General features: G+C 39.1%; 1 protein-coding gene and 1 long non-coding RNA gene across 2 annotated transcripts in view; both read right to left on the bottom strand.

Moving 5' to 3' along the window:
* Positions 1-1,822: 1,822 nt before the first annotated feature.
* The window catches only part of LOC138979394 (uncharacterized), a 29,738-nt gene continuing 9,719 nt past the window's right edge, over positions 1,823-21,841 (bottom strand). The window contains exons 4-8 of the mRNA XM_070352103.1: positions 20,587-20,734; positions 18,557-18,687; positions 17,728-17,864; positions 16,726-16,900; positions 1,823-4,296 (exon numbers count right to left, since the gene is read on the bottom strand). Coding sequence (XP_070208204.1) covers positions 4,070-4,296; positions 16,726-16,900; positions 17,728-17,864; positions 18,557-18,687; positions 20,587-20,734 — 818 coding nt within the window. The 3' untranslated portion in view covers positions 1,823-4,069. The remainder of the gene's footprint in view (positions 4,297-16,725; positions 16,901-17,727; positions 17,865-18,556; positions 18,688-20,586; positions 20,735-21,841) is intronic.
* LOC138979395 (uncharacterized) lies at positions 5,993-12,617 on the bottom strand. The gene is made up of 4 exons (XR_011460012.1): positions 12,542-12,617; positions 11,807-11,903; positions 11,140-11,186; positions 5,993-10,207 (listed from the first exon to the last, which is right to left on the bottom strand). It is a non-coding gene; the product is annotated as an uncharacterized lncRNA (long non-coding RNA).

The raw sequence follows: 21,841 nt of genomic DNA, 5'->3' as shown, positions 1-21,841 counted from the left end.
AATAAATACATCATGGACTCAAAAAAATATATGATAGTGCAGATTCCGATTTGGGCGAAGAACTACTTTGCTCCCGACCTTTGAGCTCGCGCCGAACAATGTGACACATTTGTATGAAGTTCCAAAATCGTATTGCACGACTCAGAAAACCATATCAGTTGCACGCAAAAACGAATCTCAGAACTGATCTGATGTATGCGATGCAATAAGCAAACGTTTCTTTCATTATGAAAGCAATGCAGGTCGAAAAAAACGAACATTCAACTTACAAGATAACCTGATGCTAGCGAACCAAAACAAAAACACGAGTACCCTCCCTTGCTTCGTTAGCAGACGACTTTTGAGAATCTGTCAGACCGTCCTTACCTGGCACGGTTGGGCTTCGCTATCAATTATCGGCTGTTTCACGTGTTTTGCGAGCAAGTCTACTCTTTTGCCTGGCTCTGCAGTAAGTCCACATTGCCGATGAAGGTATCCGAGAACTTAACATGTGTGTATTTTTCCGTAATCCAGTCATATTCCTTCAAAATGCAATCAATCGGCGGTGACAGACGTGTCGGTCGCGTTTTCCTCACACCCATACCAGTTTAAGTTCATCCATGCAAACACACTCGCAAAACAGTTTATCACGTAGATACATTTCAAATAGGGAGCAAATGGTTAAATCTAAACCTACATATTTGTTCCCTAAAATTTGCTTCTCTGTCAATAAGCCTAATTACACACGTTCGAGAAAAACAACGTGGAATCGATTCTGAATCGAGTAAGCCAAATGGGTCCCAAACCCGTTTCGCCCGTTCTGGCGACCTGAAACGCAAAACAAAAGAATTGTGCGCTTCAACTAAATTAATTTCTATACGACTTCATTACTTTCTTGCAACTTATGAACCTTTACTTAAAGCTTTTAAATGGTCTGAAAGTAGTGTTACCGCGTACTTATCGATGCACTCATTCGTTTTATTTTTTCAGCGACGGTCACTTAGTTTAAGGTTGCAAAAGGGCTAAGTCTCGCTGGCAACACTGTTTTACACTGCACAGATCGCAACAGTGCCGCTAGTAGTCTACACTTTGTGTTTGATGGTAGAATGGGATATACAGATTACAACACTCGTGGTTTTTTATATGGCTTGTATTTCAGTCAAGACCCAGCGGGAATATCAATCGAGAGCCACTCGCCAGAGGCTCGTGTCTCCCGATGATATTCATCCGCTGGGTCTTGACTGAAATACAAGCCATATAAAAAACCACTCGTGTTGTAACCTATACATATATATATCAATTTTTCTGTAATATCAGCTTTGGTTGTGGACATAAATTAGCCCGTTTTATAGGAGTAGATGGGGATATAGATGGGGTAGGTATATACGTTTGATATCTAAAAGCTACTTGACGTAATTGATTGTTGCTGTGAACCCGGCCAGAGACGGTCTGTGTAGTGTGCAGTCTCTGACCGGCTTGATGTTGATCAACACGTCAGCATGTACTCGTGTTGTTTTTCAATAACGCCAATCCATTATGTCATTTCGCAGTTTTAAGATTGGGGCGATTTAAAAAAAAACTTAATGGAGTTCTTATCGAACAATGACTGCGCTTAATTTAAAACGATAGGACATTTGACTGCCATGCAGTTCTGTGAATCGGACATTTGATTAAATCGCTAAATGTCTGATGCCTAATTTATCCCTGTGATTTACAAAGTTGCGAAGGGCAGTATTACCTGGGAAGGGGTGCATTTTAATGTTGGTGGTAGGCTATATCATCCTATTTCCATAAAATTGGTCACAAATTAGAACATACATTCAATGTTAAGAAACAATAAACATAGTGTGCAGAAATGAGTTTATTGATGTATAAAAATTAAAAGTTGAAAAATACCATCACCGGCACAGCTACAACAGTGTGGTTGGTTTTCAGACATTCAAACACATTGAACGCCAGAATGTTTTGAAACAATATGACTGTGCAACATTTCAACACTGTATCTATAAAACTTTAGAAAATATAACCGAAAAAGGCAAACTTTTTTACGCGTCAAAATGAGAATAACAAAAATGTACACATCAACAGTGTCGAAATAGGACATTGGCACAAAGACAACAAATTCAAAATGAATTACAAATTTAAGGCATTTTCGTATCAAAATAACTTAAAACAAGTGATTTTTTTCAAAATCTCAGGTAGAACTGCCTCCTTAACTTTTTTTTCTATGTTCCATATTTTATTGTTTTTATTTTCTAATTTTTATTTTTTATTTTTTTGGTAAAAGAAACTTCCTGAGGTGTGACTTTAGAACACATGCCTAAAAAAAACCTAGGTTTTTGCAAAATCTATTATTTTAAAGGCACAGTAAGCCTCCCGTAAACCATCACAGATACTGTCAGGCTTTAACACACAGTAAAAACACCCTTTCATTTAAACACTCACCGCTTGCGAACATGCTAGGTGCCCTCCGTAAAGAGCGAGCAATTTATGAAAGAAATTATTTTTGCGTGGTTTATCTTACCCCTGAGCCATCGTGAACCCGTGTGATCCAGTTTCCTTTTTTTCACAAGTTAGTCGTCAGTTTGTGATTTCAATGTGACTCGCTGTAAGCTTATCTGAATCTAAAACACAACAAACGGCTGCGAACTAGAGCGGTGGCGGTTGCCGGTTCAGAGGAACTGGCGCTAGGCAAAACCGTCGTTTGCTACGAGAAATACGTTTTGCGTGACACGTTTCCGGGCTTTTCTTTTTTCAAACTTTCAAAACTTCGAATTGTACTGGTCTTGTCTTGATGAAAAAAGAATTCTTTTATGATTTAAGAATGTTTGTGTAACAAGCTGTCAATTTATCATTTAGATTTTAACAGTTAGGTTTAGCACCAAAACGAGGCGCCTGATTGTCCGTTCGCATAGTAAACGAAAATAAATTATTTGAAAATGTCTCGCTCTTGACAGAAAGCAGCCAGGATGTTCCCGTTCGGTGAGCGTTCAAATGGAAGTATGCTTGCACTGTATGTAGAGGCTCGGGGAGCTCAGTGATGGTTTACGGGAGGCTTACTGTGCCTTTAAAATGAAAAAAATGAGTTGGGCAACTGTCACTTTGTGTCTGACACTGGGCGATTATCCCCCCCCCCCTTAAGTTGCAGTTGTCCAGAGAATGTACAATACTAAATGTGAGGACTTTATTGTTTTTGACTACACATACTATGTCATGAGACACTTTGCTGTCAAAACATTGCACCTTTTTGAGACAACGGAACTCATTTTTCAGGCTTCTTATGAAGCCGGACCCTGTGGTGTAATTATGTTACCGCGCAGTAGGACTGCAGTCACTTTTGAAAAAGCAATTGCTTTAAATGCTTAATAAATTGTCGTAAAATAGGAAAAGGAGGAGTACATTTTGTGCAGGTTGAGTAGGCTTACTTCTACTTGTTTCAATTGTTATTTGTTTATCCTATTTGTGTACACTATATTGGGGTGTGCACGTTAAATATCCCACGATTGACAAAAGGGTCTTTCCTGGCAAAATTGTATAGGCATAGATAAAAATGTCCATCAAATACCCGTGTGACTTGGAATAAAGGCCGCGAAAGGTGAACATTCGCCTAACAGGCTTGAGGTTTGCTGGTCGATGTGAATGCGTGATATATTGTGTAAAAAATTCCAACTCACACGGCATAAAAGCGCTTTGAACTTCGGATAAGGCGCTATATAAATAAAGAGAATTATTATTATTATATTATTCGCTGTAAAGACCAGTGGGTTGATGTACTTGTGAATGTCTTGTTTTGTCAACAATTAAACGTTCTGAATAATAATATTTCTTGTATTTTGATTCTTAAAAACTATGAGTGCTCCCCCATAAGCTATCAAGGATTCTTGCTGGTTGCTGGGGGAATTGCATTCGGTTGATGGGTGGTTGGTGCGAATAAACACCCCTTCTATATCGTTTCCAGATAGAAGAAAACGGAGGAGGGAATACGTGGGAGTTACTTCTTCTTCATCTCCTGCGTTCATGGGCTAAAACTCCCACGTACTCTCGTGTTTTTTGCACGAGCGGTTTTTTAACGTGTATGACCGTAACAAGACTAGACCTTTCTAGCCACAATGAAGGTAATGAGATGATCGCTCATGTAATCGTCTGGGTGCGTATCGGCAACTTTCTTCTCAATACGCGAGAACAATTCATCGACCAGAGCCTCCTTCTCGTCGCTACTGCGCTGGTCTGAAAGTGCCCGGATGAAGTTCCACGACGCCCAGCAACGGTGGTGTTCACCTATTGTCTTCGCCCAGGTTTCTCGGTCGTCTACGCCGTCTAAAAAAAATAAAGAAAAATAATACGCAGATAGACACACGCCAACACACAGACAGACATACTGTGACACGCAAAAACACAAACACAGACAGAGACAGACAGACAGACAGACAGAGAGACAGAGAGACAGACAGACAGACAGACACACAGACACAGACACAGACACAGACACACACAGACACAGACACACACACACACACACACACACACACACACACATTGTGGCTTCAAGAGGTATCTGTTGCAATACAAACATTTGAAAGGAGGTTGCTAAAATCACTGAAGTGACAGTTCATTCCTAGATAAGAATGAACAAGTCGCGTAAGGCGATAATACAACATTTAGTCAAGCTGTCGTACTCACAGGTCTAGAATGAAACCAAACGCACTGTATTGTTTTTCATCAAGACCGTAAACTCGTAGCATCGTCAGTCCACCGCTCTGGGCAAAGGCAGTGAAATTGACTACCCAGAATAGCGCGGTAGTGGTTGCGCTGGGCGGATAGCACGCTTTTTTGTATCTCTTTTTGTTTCACTTTCTGAGCTTGTTTTTAATTGAAATATATCATATATATAGAGCTTAAACAATGACCACGAGTTGATTACTGGAAAATAAACCACGAGTGGGTATTTGCAGCCGCTTGGTAATTCACGAGTGTGCGGAATCAACGAGTTGTCGTCATTGTTTAAGCTATTTATACAACGAACAACACGGGTCGAACATGCAGTCATGCAGACGACATTTTGTACGCAATTTCATTTCAGCCTAATCACTCAGAGTGTCAAATGCGCGTCATTCAAATAGTCCCTATTCTTTTACTTTATTCTTAGTCTCCGACTCGTCGGCATTATACTTGTCTGGTCTAAATATCGGACCCCATTGCTACGATTAAAACACAATAGCGTTTATATAGCTATTCTGACATTACATTCTGTGTTAAAATCATGTTTTTGTCAGCAACAAGGACCAGGGGCCAGTTTCATAAGATAGCAGTGAACCGACTGACAGTCGATCGACTGCCCAGTCGATGGACTGTGGTTGATCGCCGGGTCACCGAAAAGCGCGTTTCATGAGCGAATCACCGTCACCCGCGGACAACCGCAGTCGACCGACTGTACAGTAATCCGAATGGCCAAGTCGAGGGCTAAATTTAGCAACATTACCACTTCCGTTTGCTCATTCGCACGTGGAAATGGCCGATTTCGAAGAAAAAACAAGTCTCGGCCCGCTCAAAATAACAATGACCGAGACTTTCAGTAATTCCTTCGCGTGACGTCTAACCCTCTTACGCCATATGACGTCTTCAAGACATAACCCTGACTTGTCTCCTGGATTACTGCGTCATGATAGATACATTTCGAAGAACAATCACAAGGTTTGGCTCACAATCCAAAAAAGTGTGAGCATTCTGCCATTGACTGTGCGGATAATTACATTTATTTTCGGTTTACCGCAGTAAGCCGAACACAGTGTTGAGGGGAGAGCATCACCGTGTTTGGCCAACTTCCGGTGAGACGACCCGCAGTCGGCCGACTGAAATTTTGTTCGTGAAACCCGATAACGTCGGATTACTGTGGTTCTCTCGGACAACTGCAGTTGGTCGACTGTGTTTCTGGCTTATGAAACTGGCCCCAGAATGGTCCATGTCGTTGATAGCAGACGACGGTTCCCTTTCCGCATGAAGCCACGGAAATAACCGATTTTGTTTGTTTGTTTATTTGTTGCTTAACGTCCAGCCGACTACGCAGAGCCATATCAGGACGAGGAAGGGGGGGATGAAGGGGGCCACTTGTCAAGCGATTCCTGTTTACAAATGCACTAACCCATTACTTGTGTCCCAGCAGGCTTTAGTAAAACTAAATTAATACCTACTGGAAGATTACCAGTTTCCAGTATGTTAAAATAGGCTTAACCTATCTACTGCTGGACTTACATCAGAACACTAACAGATTAAACTATACATGAATCGCGAGACAAGCGGCAAGAGAAGAGATTTTTTGGAAAAATACAGGTGAATGAGCAAGAAGGCAGAAAAAAGAAAAGAATTCATGAAGAAAAAGAGAGCATGACAGGAAAGAGGAACCAAAAATCTACCTAACAGCAAACTAGAAAGCTCCTGCGGTTCCAAAAACAGGAGGGACCTTTAATTTCATAACCGCAGTGCCCCACTGCGGGAGGAAATAACCGAACATTGAAAACCCCACGGACATGTATTACGGACAAAACTCGGGATAACCGGATGTTTAGCATTACGTCAATATGCTAGGAATCATATGGCGTCATGACGTATCGTGCTTGCCTACGTAGATTGTATATATGTTCGAAAGTCTGACTTCTGTTGTGAATTCGCGTGGTGAAGACTGCGGTAAATCTGTAGATGATAAGAGAACAAGGATTGTCTCAGAAGAAACGACTAAATGTTTCAGACGGTGACCGGTAACTTCATTTCAACATTGCACATATCACGACTTTCCGACCTTGACATTGTAGTGGGGGTCAAGTGGGCGTCGGCATCATTGTCCAATCAGAAATAGGGATGCGCTTCCGCTTCCTGTCCCGCCCAGTCTGCGCAAAAGAAATGGCGCAAAACTGTTTGCGCGGAAAAAGGTGATGAAAAAAAAGAACACAACCTGGTTTGATAACCAAATGATTGTGACCTTGCATTCTAGCATCATTTAATGTGGAACAACGACACATCTGATAAACAAATAGCCAGTTTGTTACCAACATGAGAAACTAGGGTTTAGAATCGAAGCGGTAAACCCGGACGCTGTTTGTACACGTAAATCCGGAGAACTTGCTATCGAAGTAGGTGACATGTCGTTTCACTCCGAGTGTGCCAGCACCGGCCCTCTACCCGCCAAACCCCCACTAGGCAGGGAAAGTGGTTCGACCTTGCATGACTGCAGGGCAAGTTCGATTTTGCTAGCTAAAATTGCTGCTAGTGCTGCCTTGTCTAGATCTGAAACTTTTTCAATTGGATTTTTTTTCTCTATAATACTGGAATAAGTGGGTGCTTTTCTAGATCTAAGCATCGACCGATAGATAATGATGTTCCTTGCATTGCATTCTCCTAAATCTGTTATTCTAACCAGTTTGTTTAAGAATATAATACTGTTCGTTTTTTGTTTGGTTTTAGTTGATAAGCTTACAAGATTTTTTTCTTTTTTAAGTAAGTGGTTTCACACGTATAACATGAGACCCACATGCACTAGACAATGGAAGTTGAGGTCCTCGTTTAATACAACAAATGCCAGTATTATATTTCAGACTCCTTTTGGAGGAATGTGTGGGGTTTGGGTGTTGAACTTGAAGTGGTAGATTGTTTGCACAGGTATGAATGTTCGTACGTTCGAACGTGCACACATGTATGCAGGCATTTGTTTGTCAAGCAGGAACGTGCAACATTTTGTTGACCTTATGTGAGTGCGTGTGTAATAAAACCAACGACAAACAATACAAAAAGCTCCAGCTCTGCTTCTTCACCAGTCACAGACGCATTGCGTTGTTCAGCTTTCCAGAAATATATTAACTCAGTCAGAACCCGCTTCATGAATATTTTATTTCAGGAAAAAGTCAATCGAATCTACACAAAAAAAGGTTATTGCGTTGTTCTGTCTTTCAGACTGTATCACATGATATTGAGCTACTAGAAGAAACATGTCTGTGGCATAGTTTGACCCAACAGATAGAGAAGTCAACAGAGGTATTCTGCCGTCAGCAGCTTTATTGCTGTTTTGAATTTGATCTTGCATAATTTTATTACATAATTTTGCAACACACAAAGAAATCGTAATTGAATATTTTACGCAAAATTGAATAATTCGCAAACATGTTTGTATGAACAAATATTATTTTAAGAAAATATGAGTGTGAGGATGGACGTATTTTGAGTGAAGTAGCAGAAATTCTTTTTAAGTTCTTTAGCTACATGCACACGTTCTGTTAATTACGTTCTTAGCAGGGAGATCCAGATTAATAATACTGCTGTGACAGGTTGTGGTTTCCATACACACTTTGAATACAGGAAAAAAAAAGAAAAAAAACACAGTTAAAAAAAAAATGTGCACATAGGATTAAAATATTAAAGTGTACAGAATAAAAGCAACATATGTAAAAAAACAAATTTCGTGGTTCTCTTGTCAAACCCACTGTAGTAAGCACAGAATAGGAGAGAAGATTTTGGAGAAGGTGGCTTAACCTACTGAAGTAAATGATCAAGAGGATTCTAAGCATCCAGTGCTAAAGCTCTCAAATCACAAGACAAACACACTTGTTGTGGCTATCCGAACTGTTGATTTAAAAACAAGAAGGGAAAAGCCCATACGACTCACATGCTTGACCTTTACATGACCTTGACCTTCAGCTAAACCTAGCAATGACATCATACACTAAGAACTGCTTTACACATTTTTCCTACCAAAATACATGTGACCTTGACCCAAGGTCAAGGTCATCCAAGGTCATCCAACACAAAGCTGTTAATTCAAGACATAGGAAGTAGAATGGTGCTTATTGGCTCTTTCTACCATGAGATATGGTCACTTTTAGTGGTTCACTACCTTATTTTGGTCACATTTCATAAGGGTCAAAGTGACCTTGACCTTGATCATATATGACCAAATGTGTCTCATGATGAAAGCATAACATGTGCCCCACATAATTTTTAAGTTTGAAACAGTTATCTTCCATAGTTCAGGGTCAAGGTCACTTCAAAATATGTATACAATCCAACTTTGAAGAGCTCCTGTGACCTTGACCTTGAAGCAAGGTAAACCAAACTGGTATCAAAAGATGGGGCTTACTTTGCCCTATATATCATATATAGGTGAGTTATCAAATCTCAAAAACTTCAGAGAAAATGGGAAAAATGTGAACAATAGCTGTTTTTTAGACAACATTTATAGCCCCTGCGACCTTGACCTTGAAGCAAGGTCAAGATGCTATGTATGTTTTGTGGGGCCTTGTCATCATACACCATCTTGCCAAGTTTGGTACTGATAGACTGAATAGTGTCCAAGAAATATCCAACGTTAAAGTTTTCCGGACGGACGGACGGACGGACGGACGACTCGGGTGAGTACATAGACTCACTTTTGCTTCGCATGTGAGTCAAAAAAACATACCCACAAATTGTAAACATCTATTACAAAATTATAGATATTGTATTGATCTGTCTTTGTAAAATATACTGTACAGAAAATTTTAAATAATCTGCACAAATCTCGTGGTTCTCTTGTCAAGTAGTAGGCACAGAAAAAAACCCTGTGTTTTGTCTTGTAAATTATACTTTACTAAATGTGTACAGTATTCTAAGAAAAGAAAAATTCTTCCTTTTTATCATATCAATTGCCTCCCTTGAATTTTATTTGTAAAATAATTCTGAGAAAAAAAGCGTTCTACTTAAAAGCAGTGCAATCAAGAAAATGGGTACAACCTGTGTGTATACCTTTATTCCTTATTCTTTTCATTTAATTGAGAATGTCACTACGCAGTTTTACTGATTTAAAAAAAAAAATTGCTTCAAATTATCTCCCTTGAACAAACACTTCTTTTTACAATTAAATTTTGTTTACACGAAGAGGTAGTTTTAAGGGTATATACAAGAAAACAATATTGCAACCTTAGATGTATTTACATTTGGACTAATTCCATTAAAAAAAATTTCAAACTATAAATGATAAATCAAAATAAAACAGATTTTGGGGCTGTGCACAAGCTAATAGGATTAAACACGAAAGTCGTACCGAAGAATCGTCAAATACTTTTGCTAACAGCTATACTTAAACATAAGAAAATATGATCTGCATCTCTTGTTATAAAGATGATGGCACTGGTCCACCGAAGTGCATGCCATATATGCTTTACTGTGCGCTCTCCCTCTCAATGGTCTTTCCCTGGCTGACTCGATTCTGAGGAGATAAAAGAAAACACATTCAGTACAAGCTGTAAAAAATAACAACAAAACTAGTATTACTTACAGTAGCTGCTGGTTTCTGAGTATTTGATTGAAGGCCCAATCCGACTTGTAAGAAGTTTGCCCGACTGTCGGAGATTTGGTCAGGTAATTGCATGGAGTAAAATCATGCCTCAATTTGGTAACATACAAACTGCAATATTCTAAGGCTGTGAGTGTGAGAATACATCGGCGCCACTTTTTAAAAACTTTCTTTTTGTGTGTGCGCATGTTTTAGTGCCAAAAATGAATAGGCCGAGTGCTCTCTCTGCAAAACTTGTGTGAAGCTTCAGAGCTCTATCAATGGTTTGAAAGAAAAAACATACTTTTCCATTTTTGACGTTCTTGTTCCCTTCCCTGTGAAATTTACTGTCCGTAGGTTACCGGATTTTGTTAATGTCCGTGAAAACCTCAACTATTCATTGCAGATTGCCCAGTGATAGCTATCCCCCTCAACGACCTAGCACTGCTGAATCCTGATTCTTCCCATTGTTTGATTCTGTAATGAAATTGTGTAGTTGGTAGTTATGTGAGCTTCTTCTTGGGGGTGGGGGGGGGGTTATTAAACCATCAGATCACAAAGTAAGACTTCATTGTAATGTGCAGATATTTGTTCGGGTGCCCACCATTTTCTATGTGAAAACATGTTGCTAACTAACATGAACCCAACCTTAAAACATGATGTAGGTGAGTAGCCCATCCAGAAAAAAGAACCTGTTCTAATTCGGAATTAGAACAGGTTCGTTTTTCTAGATGGGCTACTCACCTACATCACGTTTCATGGTTGGGTTCATGTTAGTTAGCAACATGTTTTCAAATTCTCATCAGGCAATCACGGCTGACACTAAACACAGAACAGGTGGGAAAGACATAATTCAATTTACTCACCTTCCTTGCATTGTGAGACTGGCCATATGAATCTGCTGAAGTAGTTCCTGCACATATTTAGTCAAATATGCATCTTAATAACGTGTTAATATCGCTTGTTCTAGCAAATCAGACTTGACAGTTTTCTGAAGGCTTGCACAATTTAAGAGCTTGCCTGTCCCCAATCATTACAATAAGAAACAACATCTAGTATGCAAGTATTTTCAGGGTATGAAGGTTTTAATATAATGTCGGTTCTTCTGGGGGCATGGAGAAACACCTTACACAAAGTAGAACATACACAACAAATTTCAAACAATTGAAGTCACACCATAGTTTTACTCACAAACAAACAACAGCAATACAATAAACAGTCTGCAAACGCCTACATGTTGTCTACACTAGGTATAAAGAAACAAAGAAGCACATGAAGACAGGCTTTGTCAAGTAGACCATTATAGCGAATGAGCAACAGCTGATGATCCAGACCACCAAATTGACATGATTTCCCCTTATTCAGTTTGTGATTGTAGTCATATTGACGATGCATGACTTCAATTTTTCTAAGTAAGTCTCTTGGTGCGTTTACGGATACATTCATTGTCACAATTACGACATGCTAATGTCTAACCTGGGTAAACTTCAATTCATGACTTTTTTTTAACTGGCATAGACATTATGAGCATACCAGAATTATTTTCCCGTTAGACTGTCTTCTTCTTTTTCTTCTTCTGCGTTCGATATTCATGGCTGTCATATCGTCAGGTCAGTGGCTGCCATGAAGTCTGCATAAACCAATTAAATAAATAATTAAGGAAAAAAAACACCCTTACATCATAATAAATCAGAACCATCAAAACCACCCCCACCCATCCAATAAAACCTGCATACAAAAACACTTCAAAATAAAAAAATGAAAACATTTAATTCCACTTCAAAAATATAAAAGTTGTTATGCTTTATTTTCATTATCTCTTTACACACACAAAAATTGCTGTGCAAATCTTTTTAAAAACATCAATGCCCGAGACACCAGTAACCTGTTTATGTTGTTGACCTTGTAGCTTTTCAGTTTAAGAGGCTGTTCAAAAAACCGTTTCCCTGGAATCTGCACTATGATAACCATGAATAATACCATAGGGAAAATATTACATCACCAAGACCTAAAAAATAACACCAACCGACACTCCTCACCCTTATTTCACCCACTATGCCAACCCAAAGACTGGAAAATAATAATCAAATACAGAATGAACAAAAATGCTTGATTTCATTTCTTCAATGATAAGTTGAAAATCTTCATTCTTCATAATAATGTTATTGGCATAATGTGTAATTGCCACAATTTACAGAGTTTTATGAAAAAATGATGCGATAAAAATCAAAGGGAAAACATTTGTTCATATACTGATACCTTATTTACCTTGTGGCTTGTGTGCCCCAGGTTTAGGAGCTGCTCAAACGTCCATTGCTCCTCAGTGCAGTCTGCAAGAAATTAAGCGATGGCCTGAAGGAGAATGGAAAAAAAATCCTTTGTCAGCACCCTGTGTATGTGTGTGGGTGGGTGTTTTAGATAAATAGGCAGGGTGGGGGGTGTGTGGGTGTGTGCAATAGGTACCACGCCTAATGCAGTCTGCAAAACAAGTGCAACACTTCTACAGAGCTTTTATGATACAACACTTCAAATAAGAAACACATTACAATCAAATGAAAGCTGAGCCTGTCATTGCAAAATAAGAAGGAATATACAACAATCCAGTGGCATGTAAAATATTGTTCCTTCAGAAAGATGGCTCTGACAGCAGAAACAATTTAACTTGAAGTTTGAGTCAAAAATTATTTCTCTACATTAGCGAACGTAGGCTACTTGCAGTTATACCCCTCACACATGAAATATTCACAGATTGAATAACAGTTTGTTCCCAATGTTGCTTCCGTGTATCGGTTAGATCCATCTCGGTTAGATCCATCTGCAGAGTACGGATTGTCATCCGTTTAAAAAGGAAAAACAATCAGAACTTGTCATCAGTGATCAACCTACCTTGCAAGAGTGGGGTGAAACACTCACTTCCTGCCAACATGTCTGCAAAAAAAGGAAACAATGCCAATGAAAGCTTAAAATGATTCTTTTGTTCAATATGTGTACACGTGCTTCATTTCTGGGGTGAAAGTGTAAAATATATCGATGGATTGATAGAACAATATAGCCTCAAGTTCACCGCACCAAAAAATACTTATCAATCAACATTGTCATCATTCGATCAGCTATTCCATCTCTTTCATGTGTGTGTGTGTGATGGTGTGAGCGTGTGTGTGTTTGTGTACGTGTGTGTGTGTGTGTGTGTGTTTGTGAACAAGCTTTGGAAAACGTATGTTTACCTTGCTCTGGATCTACTGATTTTCGTAGGCGGAGACTTCTCTGCCGTGAGGGCGGCTTCGTTTCCCTGGCAGAATTCAACATCTTGTACAGATCTGCCGGTGATTTTCTTTTCCTCCGCTTCGTGAGTCACTTGATCCACAGATTTAACGAACATTGAATGTTCTTTTAGTTCTTGTGACGGAAGTACAATCAAGGAATTAAGTGGGCATTCCTGAGTCCTCCGCTGGCTTCATGTCCACAAAGTAAATCGCACAAACTTGCAGGGTTTGGGGGGTAGTTTATTACTTTGAAGAAGAACAGCTAGTCGTCGCTGCCCGTTCAGCATTCTTCGCGCGACTTTTGCAGAGGAAGGCATATGCATTTTTTTTCTCCTGCTAAATGTTGCCAGGGTGCACAAACTGAGAAAGCATTCCCGATTTTCCACAATGTACTACTTCTTTAGAGTCTTTTGCACAACATGATTTATAACTGCCAGTGTTAGTGTACGTCTAATTCATGATGCCTACCTGACAGCTGGGTCAAAAGTTACGTTCGAGAAAATACTCGAACTAAGTTCCAAACAACTCGAAGAGCAGACATGTAACATGTGGGATTTTGGCAAGCGGAAACGACGTAGATCTAATGTCATTCAAGGGTATCGTAATGTGGGAATGTCAAGGCCAGTTTTTGACTGGTTTTGAACTGAAGTTGGGCTCCGAATGGAAATAAACACTTCCTCCAGCTGCGCGACCCATTGATAACAACAGTTGGAACTGGTAGGAAGATGAACAGGTCTTGTGAACTGGCTACACACTGTTACGGTTCAAGTATAAGTTCAAAGTAAACACTCAACTGAGGTGGCAGGTAATGGCGGACTTGACTTCCTTCATAACCAAATATCACTCTTCTGACAAAAAACGCAAATGCTATGTTAAACCGGAAAATACGTAAACCGGAAAAGGAAGCGCATCAAAACCAAAATGGCAGCCCCCATGAAATCCGAAAGGTCACGGAAAAAAGTCGTGAATATAATGGACGTTCTATGTGACAGGAGAGTTTGCTGATTTTGTGTTAAACATTGGAGAGATCGTCTGCTAGAATCAGAGATAGGTCGCTTCAGATTGCAGCTTCTGGAAATTTGCAAGGTTTGTTGCCTGTTAAAGAACTGGATTTTACACGTACAGTAAGCAACAACAAAAACACACACAAAGCAAATGGCATCGTCTGTCGACTATTCACAAACCTGGCGAGGTATGCGTGTACTTCATACACGTCAGCCATTGTTGTTACAGTTTTGAGTCAACGTTGTACGTATTCTTCCGCAACAGGGTCCAATCGTCTAGGTTTCAAATGTTCTAAAAATAAATTCTAGTGTTGATTATTTTTTAGCCCTCTTTATTCTTACTTCGAATAATCCACGTGTGATTTTTGGTGTAATCAAAGTAGTTCGTTCTAATTTCTCACTTGTCTAAAAATAATCAACTAGATTTAATCCACCCCTCGGTTGCATTGCAGGAGTTGTATAAATATGTTTGTGGAATCAGGAACTGACAAAGAATAAGATGAAATTGGTTTTAAATTGATTACGGAAATTTAATTTTAATCATAGTTTTTATATATTTAATTTTCAGAGCTTGTTTTTAATCGAAATATAATCTTTTTATATGTTTTTAGAATCAGAAAACGACGAAAAACAAGATGAAATAGCTTTTGGGTCGTTTTATAAAAAAAATATTTTAATTACAATTTTCAGATATTTAATGACCAAACTCATCAATTAATTTTTAAGCCTCCATGTTGAAATGCAATACCAAAGTCCGGGCTTCGTCGAAGATTACTTGACCAAAATTTCAACCAAATTGGTTGAAAAATGTGAGCGTGACAGTACCGCCTCAACTTTTAAAAAAAGCCGGATATGACGTCATCAAAGACAGTTATCGGAGAAAAGAACAAGTCGCGTAAGGCGAAAATACAATATTTAGTCAAGTAGCTGTCGAACTCACAGAATGAAACTGAACGCAATGCCATTTTTCAGCAAGACCGTATACTCGTAGCATCGTCAGTCCACCGCTCATGGCAAAGGCAGTGAAATTGACAAGAAGAGCGGGGTAGTAGTAGCGCTAAGAAGGATAGCACGCTTTTCTGTACCTCTCTTTGTTTTAACTTTCTGAGCGTGTTTTTAATCCAAACATATCATATCTATATGTTTTTGGAATCAGGAACCGACAACGAATAAGATGAAAGTGTTTTTAAATTGATTTGGACAATTTAATTTTAATAATAATTTTTATATATTTAATTTTCAGAGCTTGTTTTTAATCCGAATATAACATATTTATATGTTTTTTTAATCAGCAAATGATGGAGAATAAGATAAACGTAAATTTGGATCGTTTTATAAATTTTTTTTTTTTTTTTACAATTTTCCGATTTTTAATGACCAAAGTCATTAATTAATTTTTAAGCCACCAAGCTGAAATGCAATACCGAACCCCGGGCTTTGTCGAAGATTACTTGACCAAAATTTGAACCAATTTGGTTGAAAAATGAGGGCGTGACAGTGCCGCCTCAACTTTCACGAAAAGCCGGATATGACGTCATCAAAGACATGTTCGGGGATTTCATACCCAGGAACTCTCATGTCAAATTTCATAAAGATCGGTCCAGTAGTTTAGTCTGAATCGCTCTACACACACACACACACACACACACACACACATACACCACGACCCTCGTTTCGATTCCCCCTCGATGTTAAAATATTTAGTCAAAACTTGACTAAATATAAAAAATGGTCTGGGGATATCATACTTAGAAAATCTCATGTAAAGTTTCATGAAGATCGGTCTAGTAGTTTTCTTGGAACCGATCCACACACACACACACACACACACACACACACACACACACACACACACACACACACACACACACACACACACACACACACACACACACACACACACACACACACACATACATCACGATCCTCATTTCGATTCCCCCTCTATGTTATAACATTTAACTTGATTATGTGTAAAAACAACACTATTGATCGTACACAACGTGTTGAAGTTAAGAGCGTGGAAACTTTGCACAATCAGCTGCACCACCGTACCGTATATTGTATTTAAATGTTTAAGAGACATTATCATATATTCAAATGGCGGACCGGTGGCAGACGGAGTTAATTTGTCACGGGATGTCTTAACTTGGGACACTGTTGGGACAACATTGATCATACACACCCTCGTCAAGTCTCTTTCTCCAAGCAAGCCGAGCCAAGCACGGCTCTCTGACCAGTTTAGCAGACTCGAGCTGTAGCCCATGTTTGGTCACAGCAGGTTTGCTTCCCTTGAACGGCGCTGTGCACTCATCCAGGTACTTTGTGCAGCGATCCATGTTGGTGTTCACAAACTCTTCCTGAAAAAAATATTCACATCAAAGTTGATGTTCACAAACTCTTCCTGACAAAAATATTCACATCAAAAATCGTGTTTACAAACTCTTCTTGAAAAATGATATGCACATCTAGGTTGGCATTCACAAACTCTTCCTGAAAAATATTTTTCACATCAAAGTTGGTGTCACAAACTCTTCCTGAAAAATATTATCCACATTAAAGTTGGTGTTACAAACTTTTCCTGAAAAATAATATCCACATCAAAGTTGGTGTCACAAACTTTCCTGAAAAATAATATCCACATCAAAGTTGGTGTCACAAACTTTCCTGAAAAATAATATCCACATCAAAGTTGGTGTCACAAACCTTTCCTGAAAAATAATATTCACCTCAAAGTTGGTGTCACAAACTTTTCCTGAAAAATAATATTCACATCAAAGTTGGTGTCACAAACTCTTCCTGAAAAATTATATTCACAACAAGGTTGGTGTTCACAAATCCAAAGCAGCGATGGTTCCACACATCAACAATCAGCCTGATTGGCTTTTACTATATGAACAGTGTTTTTTGTTTTCCAGCTGGTTATGAATGAAAACTCGTGAAAATGATGACAAATGATTTTTTTTAATTGTGAGATTGTTTTTGATCCAAGCCCAACTTATGTATATATTTTTGGATTCAGGAAATAGTAAATATAAAAACACACACAATGCAATACTTTTTAAATCTGTTCAAGAAAATTTGATTTTCTTAATCACCACTTGGATGAACAAACTCGCTATTTATTGTTTAAGCTTCCAAACTGAATTGCAACCCCGTAGTACAGACTTAGTCAAAGACAGCTGACCTGTGTGATTTTTCCGTCATCGCGCATGCGGCGCCACATGTTCAACATGTCCTCTTCCGGCTGCTGGGCCCAATGGCGGATACCAGTCACTTGATTCTGTGAGTCGTCGGCCGCCAGGCCAACAACCAGAATTCCTCCTGACGATAACAACTTCCATAGGAAATAACAGAAAAACAACACAGTGTGCTCCGTTGTGGCTCGACCTAAAAACGTCTTTGAGACACCTTCAATGTTTATTTCTGTCGTCACATATGACGTCATTTAAAAATAAAAACTTCTTGTCCTCATCATAGCAGTAAAAGTAACGGTAACATTAAACTACGTTTTTTGGAAAGCCCCTGCATCAAATTTCAGTTGGAACAAAAGCGTCATTAAATATGATTTTCTACTCATGTTAACGATCATGTTAAACTTCTGTCCACGAATTTACACTAACTAGATAAGAGCACATGTCACAATCTTCGTCCAACCACACAAAGCAGCTAGGTGTTAGACTTTTCTCATAATATGTCTACGTGAAATATAACATCTTCGGTGATTAAATACACATACTTTTTAACACCCATTTTTTTCACAAAAAGCACAGCAATAAATCTACCATTGTTTTTATAGTTGTTGTTGCAGCAGTGGAAGCGATAGTAGTAGTAGTAGTTGTAGTAGTGAGAGTAGTAGTAGTAGTAGTAGTGTTGGTGGTGGTGGTAGTAGTAGCAGTAGTAGTAGTAGTAGTAGTAGCAGTAGTAGTGGTGGTGGTGGTGGTGGTGGTGGTAGTTGTAGAAGTAGTAGTAGTAGTTGTAATAGTAGTAGTAGTATAATGAATTAAATGTTGTACCCGATCTGAGCTCCTTGGCACGGTGAAGGAGAAACGTCTCCCAGTCCTCAGCAGCCTGTGCTGCCACCAAGCGGCTTTCCTGCGGCGTGGCGTTTGGGTAACGGTGAATGGAGTCCTGAAACTTCGTCACCCTGAAAGAACATTCGTACCAAAGTAAACAACTCTTTATTGATCAGCACTAAAAATATGTCACAGCGTATGAGAAAAAGTAGTATATGGGATTTTGGGGTGAGAAAAAAAAAGTTTTGAGTGTCATGAACTGTCTGTTACATAAAACAAATTCTTAATGTAAGTGTTTCACTTTTGAACACTCTTTTTGTAACCAGTTGTGAACACTGTGACACATGGTACCCACTAAAACGTGTTTACCATGCATGCTACTTGTGCTTATAGAACGTTATAGTATGTCACACAGTGCTCAAGACTGTTTACAGAAAGTATGTTCAATTGTGGAGCAGTCTTATTTAGAGCGAAGAAGAGAAAATTTAATTTTTTTCAGTCGCGAAATTTCAAACTTCTGGATTCATTGAAACCAGCACTGAGGTTTTTGGAATTAAGGCAATGTGCGGCAGTAAAAGTTTAACTTGGTTAATACGTGGAATAACCTAGTTTTCTGGGTTATTATTCAAGTGACTTATACAAATAAATGAAAAAATTGTGAATATTATTGTTCACAGACTGCCGTTGCTATGGAAACAGCCGCCATATTGGATTTATAGGAAACGGTTTTACAGCGACATCATAAATCAGAAATGCATGATATTTGGCACAATGATACACATGACTTATATCTGAAATCATATAGAACGACTTTTTGACTAAAGACTACAGTTGAATTTAAATTAATTTTTGTAATAAGGATCAATGAATTTCTAACCACATATTCATCCTTATTACAAAAACTAATTTAGATTCAACTGTAGTCTTTAGTAAAGAAATCGTTCTATATGATTGTAGATATAAGTCATGTGTATCATTGTGCCAAATATCATGCATTTCTGATTGATGATGTCGCTGTAAAACCGTTTCCTAGAAATCCAATATGGCGCTGTTTATGCCAGTTTCCAAAGCAACGGCAGTCTATGTCCTTTAGTATTCGCAAATTATTCCTTTATTTTTATCAGTCACTTGAATAACTACCCAGAAAACAAAGTTATTCCATGTATTCTCCAAGTTTAATTTTGGTAATTTTAGTGCCTCACATCGCCTTAAACTCATGTGGTGAAGGGTTGAAAGAAACTTTCTGAACATGAAACACCAAAAGATCCAACTATTGGCCTATCAAGTGGCAGATGAAAATACTAACAGAACATCGAACTGTCGGTTTTTTATTGGACGAACAATTTACGAACAATTTACACCATAACAAGGACCTACGAGTATCTGTCAGTAAAATTGCAAAACAAGTAACACCATAACAAGGATCTACCTGCCTGTAAAATTGCTAAACAAGTAACACCATAACAAGGATCTACCTGCCTGTAAAATTGCTGAACAAGTAACACCATAACAAGGATCTACCTGCCTGTAAAATTGCTAAACAAGTAACACCATAACAAGGATCTACCTGCCTGTAAAATTGCTAAACAATTAACACCATAACAAGGACCTACCTGCCTGTATAATTGCCAAACAATTAACAGCATAATAAGGACATACATGCCTGTATAATTGCCAAACAATTAACACCATAACAAGGACCTACCTGCCTGTATAATTGCCAAACAATTAACACCAGAACAAGGACCTACCTGCCTGTATAATTGCCAAACAATTAACACCATAATAAGGACCTGCATGCCTGTATAATTGCCAAACAAATAACACCATAACAAGGATCTACCTGCCTGTAAAATTGCTAAACAAGTAACACCATAACAAGGATCTACCTGCCTGTATAATTGCTAAACAATTAACACCATAACAAGGACCTATTTGTCTGTATAATTGCCAAAAAAGTTACACCAAAACAAGGACCTTTCTGCCTGTTCAATTGCCAAACAAATTACTTACGAAGAATAATGACTTACGGCTTAGACAAATAATGCGCAGCGTGGAAGGAGAGAATGACGTCAGCTGATGCCGGCGGCACAACTGCCTCGAAAAAGCTGGCTCCACTGGCCGTCACATACACGTCTTTGAAATCCTGCAGGTAGGTTCTGGGAACTGGAATCAGTCCTGAAGCAGAGATTTAAATGCCTGAGATAGAAATACGAAGTTATACACAATTAAGTGTGTGTGTGTTTGTGTGTGTGTGTGTGTGTGTGTGTGTGTGTGTGTGTGTGTGTGTGTGTGTATGTGTGTGTGTGTGTGTGTGTGTGTGTGTCTGTGTGTGTGCAGGGTCGGACTACGGGGCGGGGGGAGGGGGGGGTGTATGTGTTTGTGTGTGTGTCTGTGTGTGTGTGTCTGTGTGTGTGTGTGTGTCTGTGTGTGTGCAGGGCCGGACTACGGTGGGGGGGGGGGGGGGGGGGGAGGGGGGTGTGTGTGTGTGTGTGTGTGTGTGTGTGTGTGTGTGTGTGTGTGGTGTGAAACTAATCTGGCAAGGACCTGAATTTCCACTGCTCATGATGCCAGAGTTACTGAGACAAACGTCATTATGGAAACCGTTTTTAGAGTGACGTTTCTTAGCGTTGACGTCAAAGGTTTCACGAGGCTTTGGACGAGATCGAGGTTCCAAAAGAAGCGTCTTAGATTTGGACGCGTCGACTCCGGGATGTTTGGAGCAGAAGGCACGCAAATATAGGGAAAGAGGGGGGGGGGGGTAAATTGAACAAAGGCCAGGCGAATATTTGAATAGTTCGTACAACAATTTTTTTCATGTCACAGTTCTTTTACGTTACTGGTGATTGTCAATGTGGTTTACAAATTACAGAAGAAAAAATTGCGCAACAACTAACAGCGAGTGGCAGGTGAGAACGTTTAGAATATTTTAGCTGAATGTCGCTGAATGTCTAACTGTTTGAGTATTGATGTTAGAAAATTGCAATATATCTACTCTTTGGTCTTACAGTCATGAACAATGGTCTAAAGAAGACACGAGGAAAACTCTGGCAGCAATGAAAGATAGTCGGCTTGGGCTAGATACCTATGCAAATGAGTTTGGCTAATTTGAACTTTGCCCTGTTCAATTTACCCGAGTAGTCGAACAATTTGAACTTTTCTCAAATATCAAGAAACAAGTCCGTGTGTTGACAAAACACATACGATCTTTTATTCCACTTGCATAAATGTGTAATTCTAATCTCAATCTTGAGATATAACCCCATATATGTTCAAGAAAAGGTT

The sequence above is a fragment of the Littorina saxatilis genome, linkage group LG11 (assembly GCF_037325665.1).
Source record: "Littorina saxatilis isolate snail1 linkage group LG11, US_GU_Lsax_2.0, whole genome shotgun sequence".
NCBI classification, from domain to species: Eukaryota; Metazoa; Mollusca; class Gastropoda; order Littorinimorpha; family Littorinidae; genus Littorina; species Littorina saxatilis.
The sequence above is the reverse complement of the archived record's forward strand: the minus strand, read 5'-3'. Positions and strand labels throughout refer to the sequence as shown.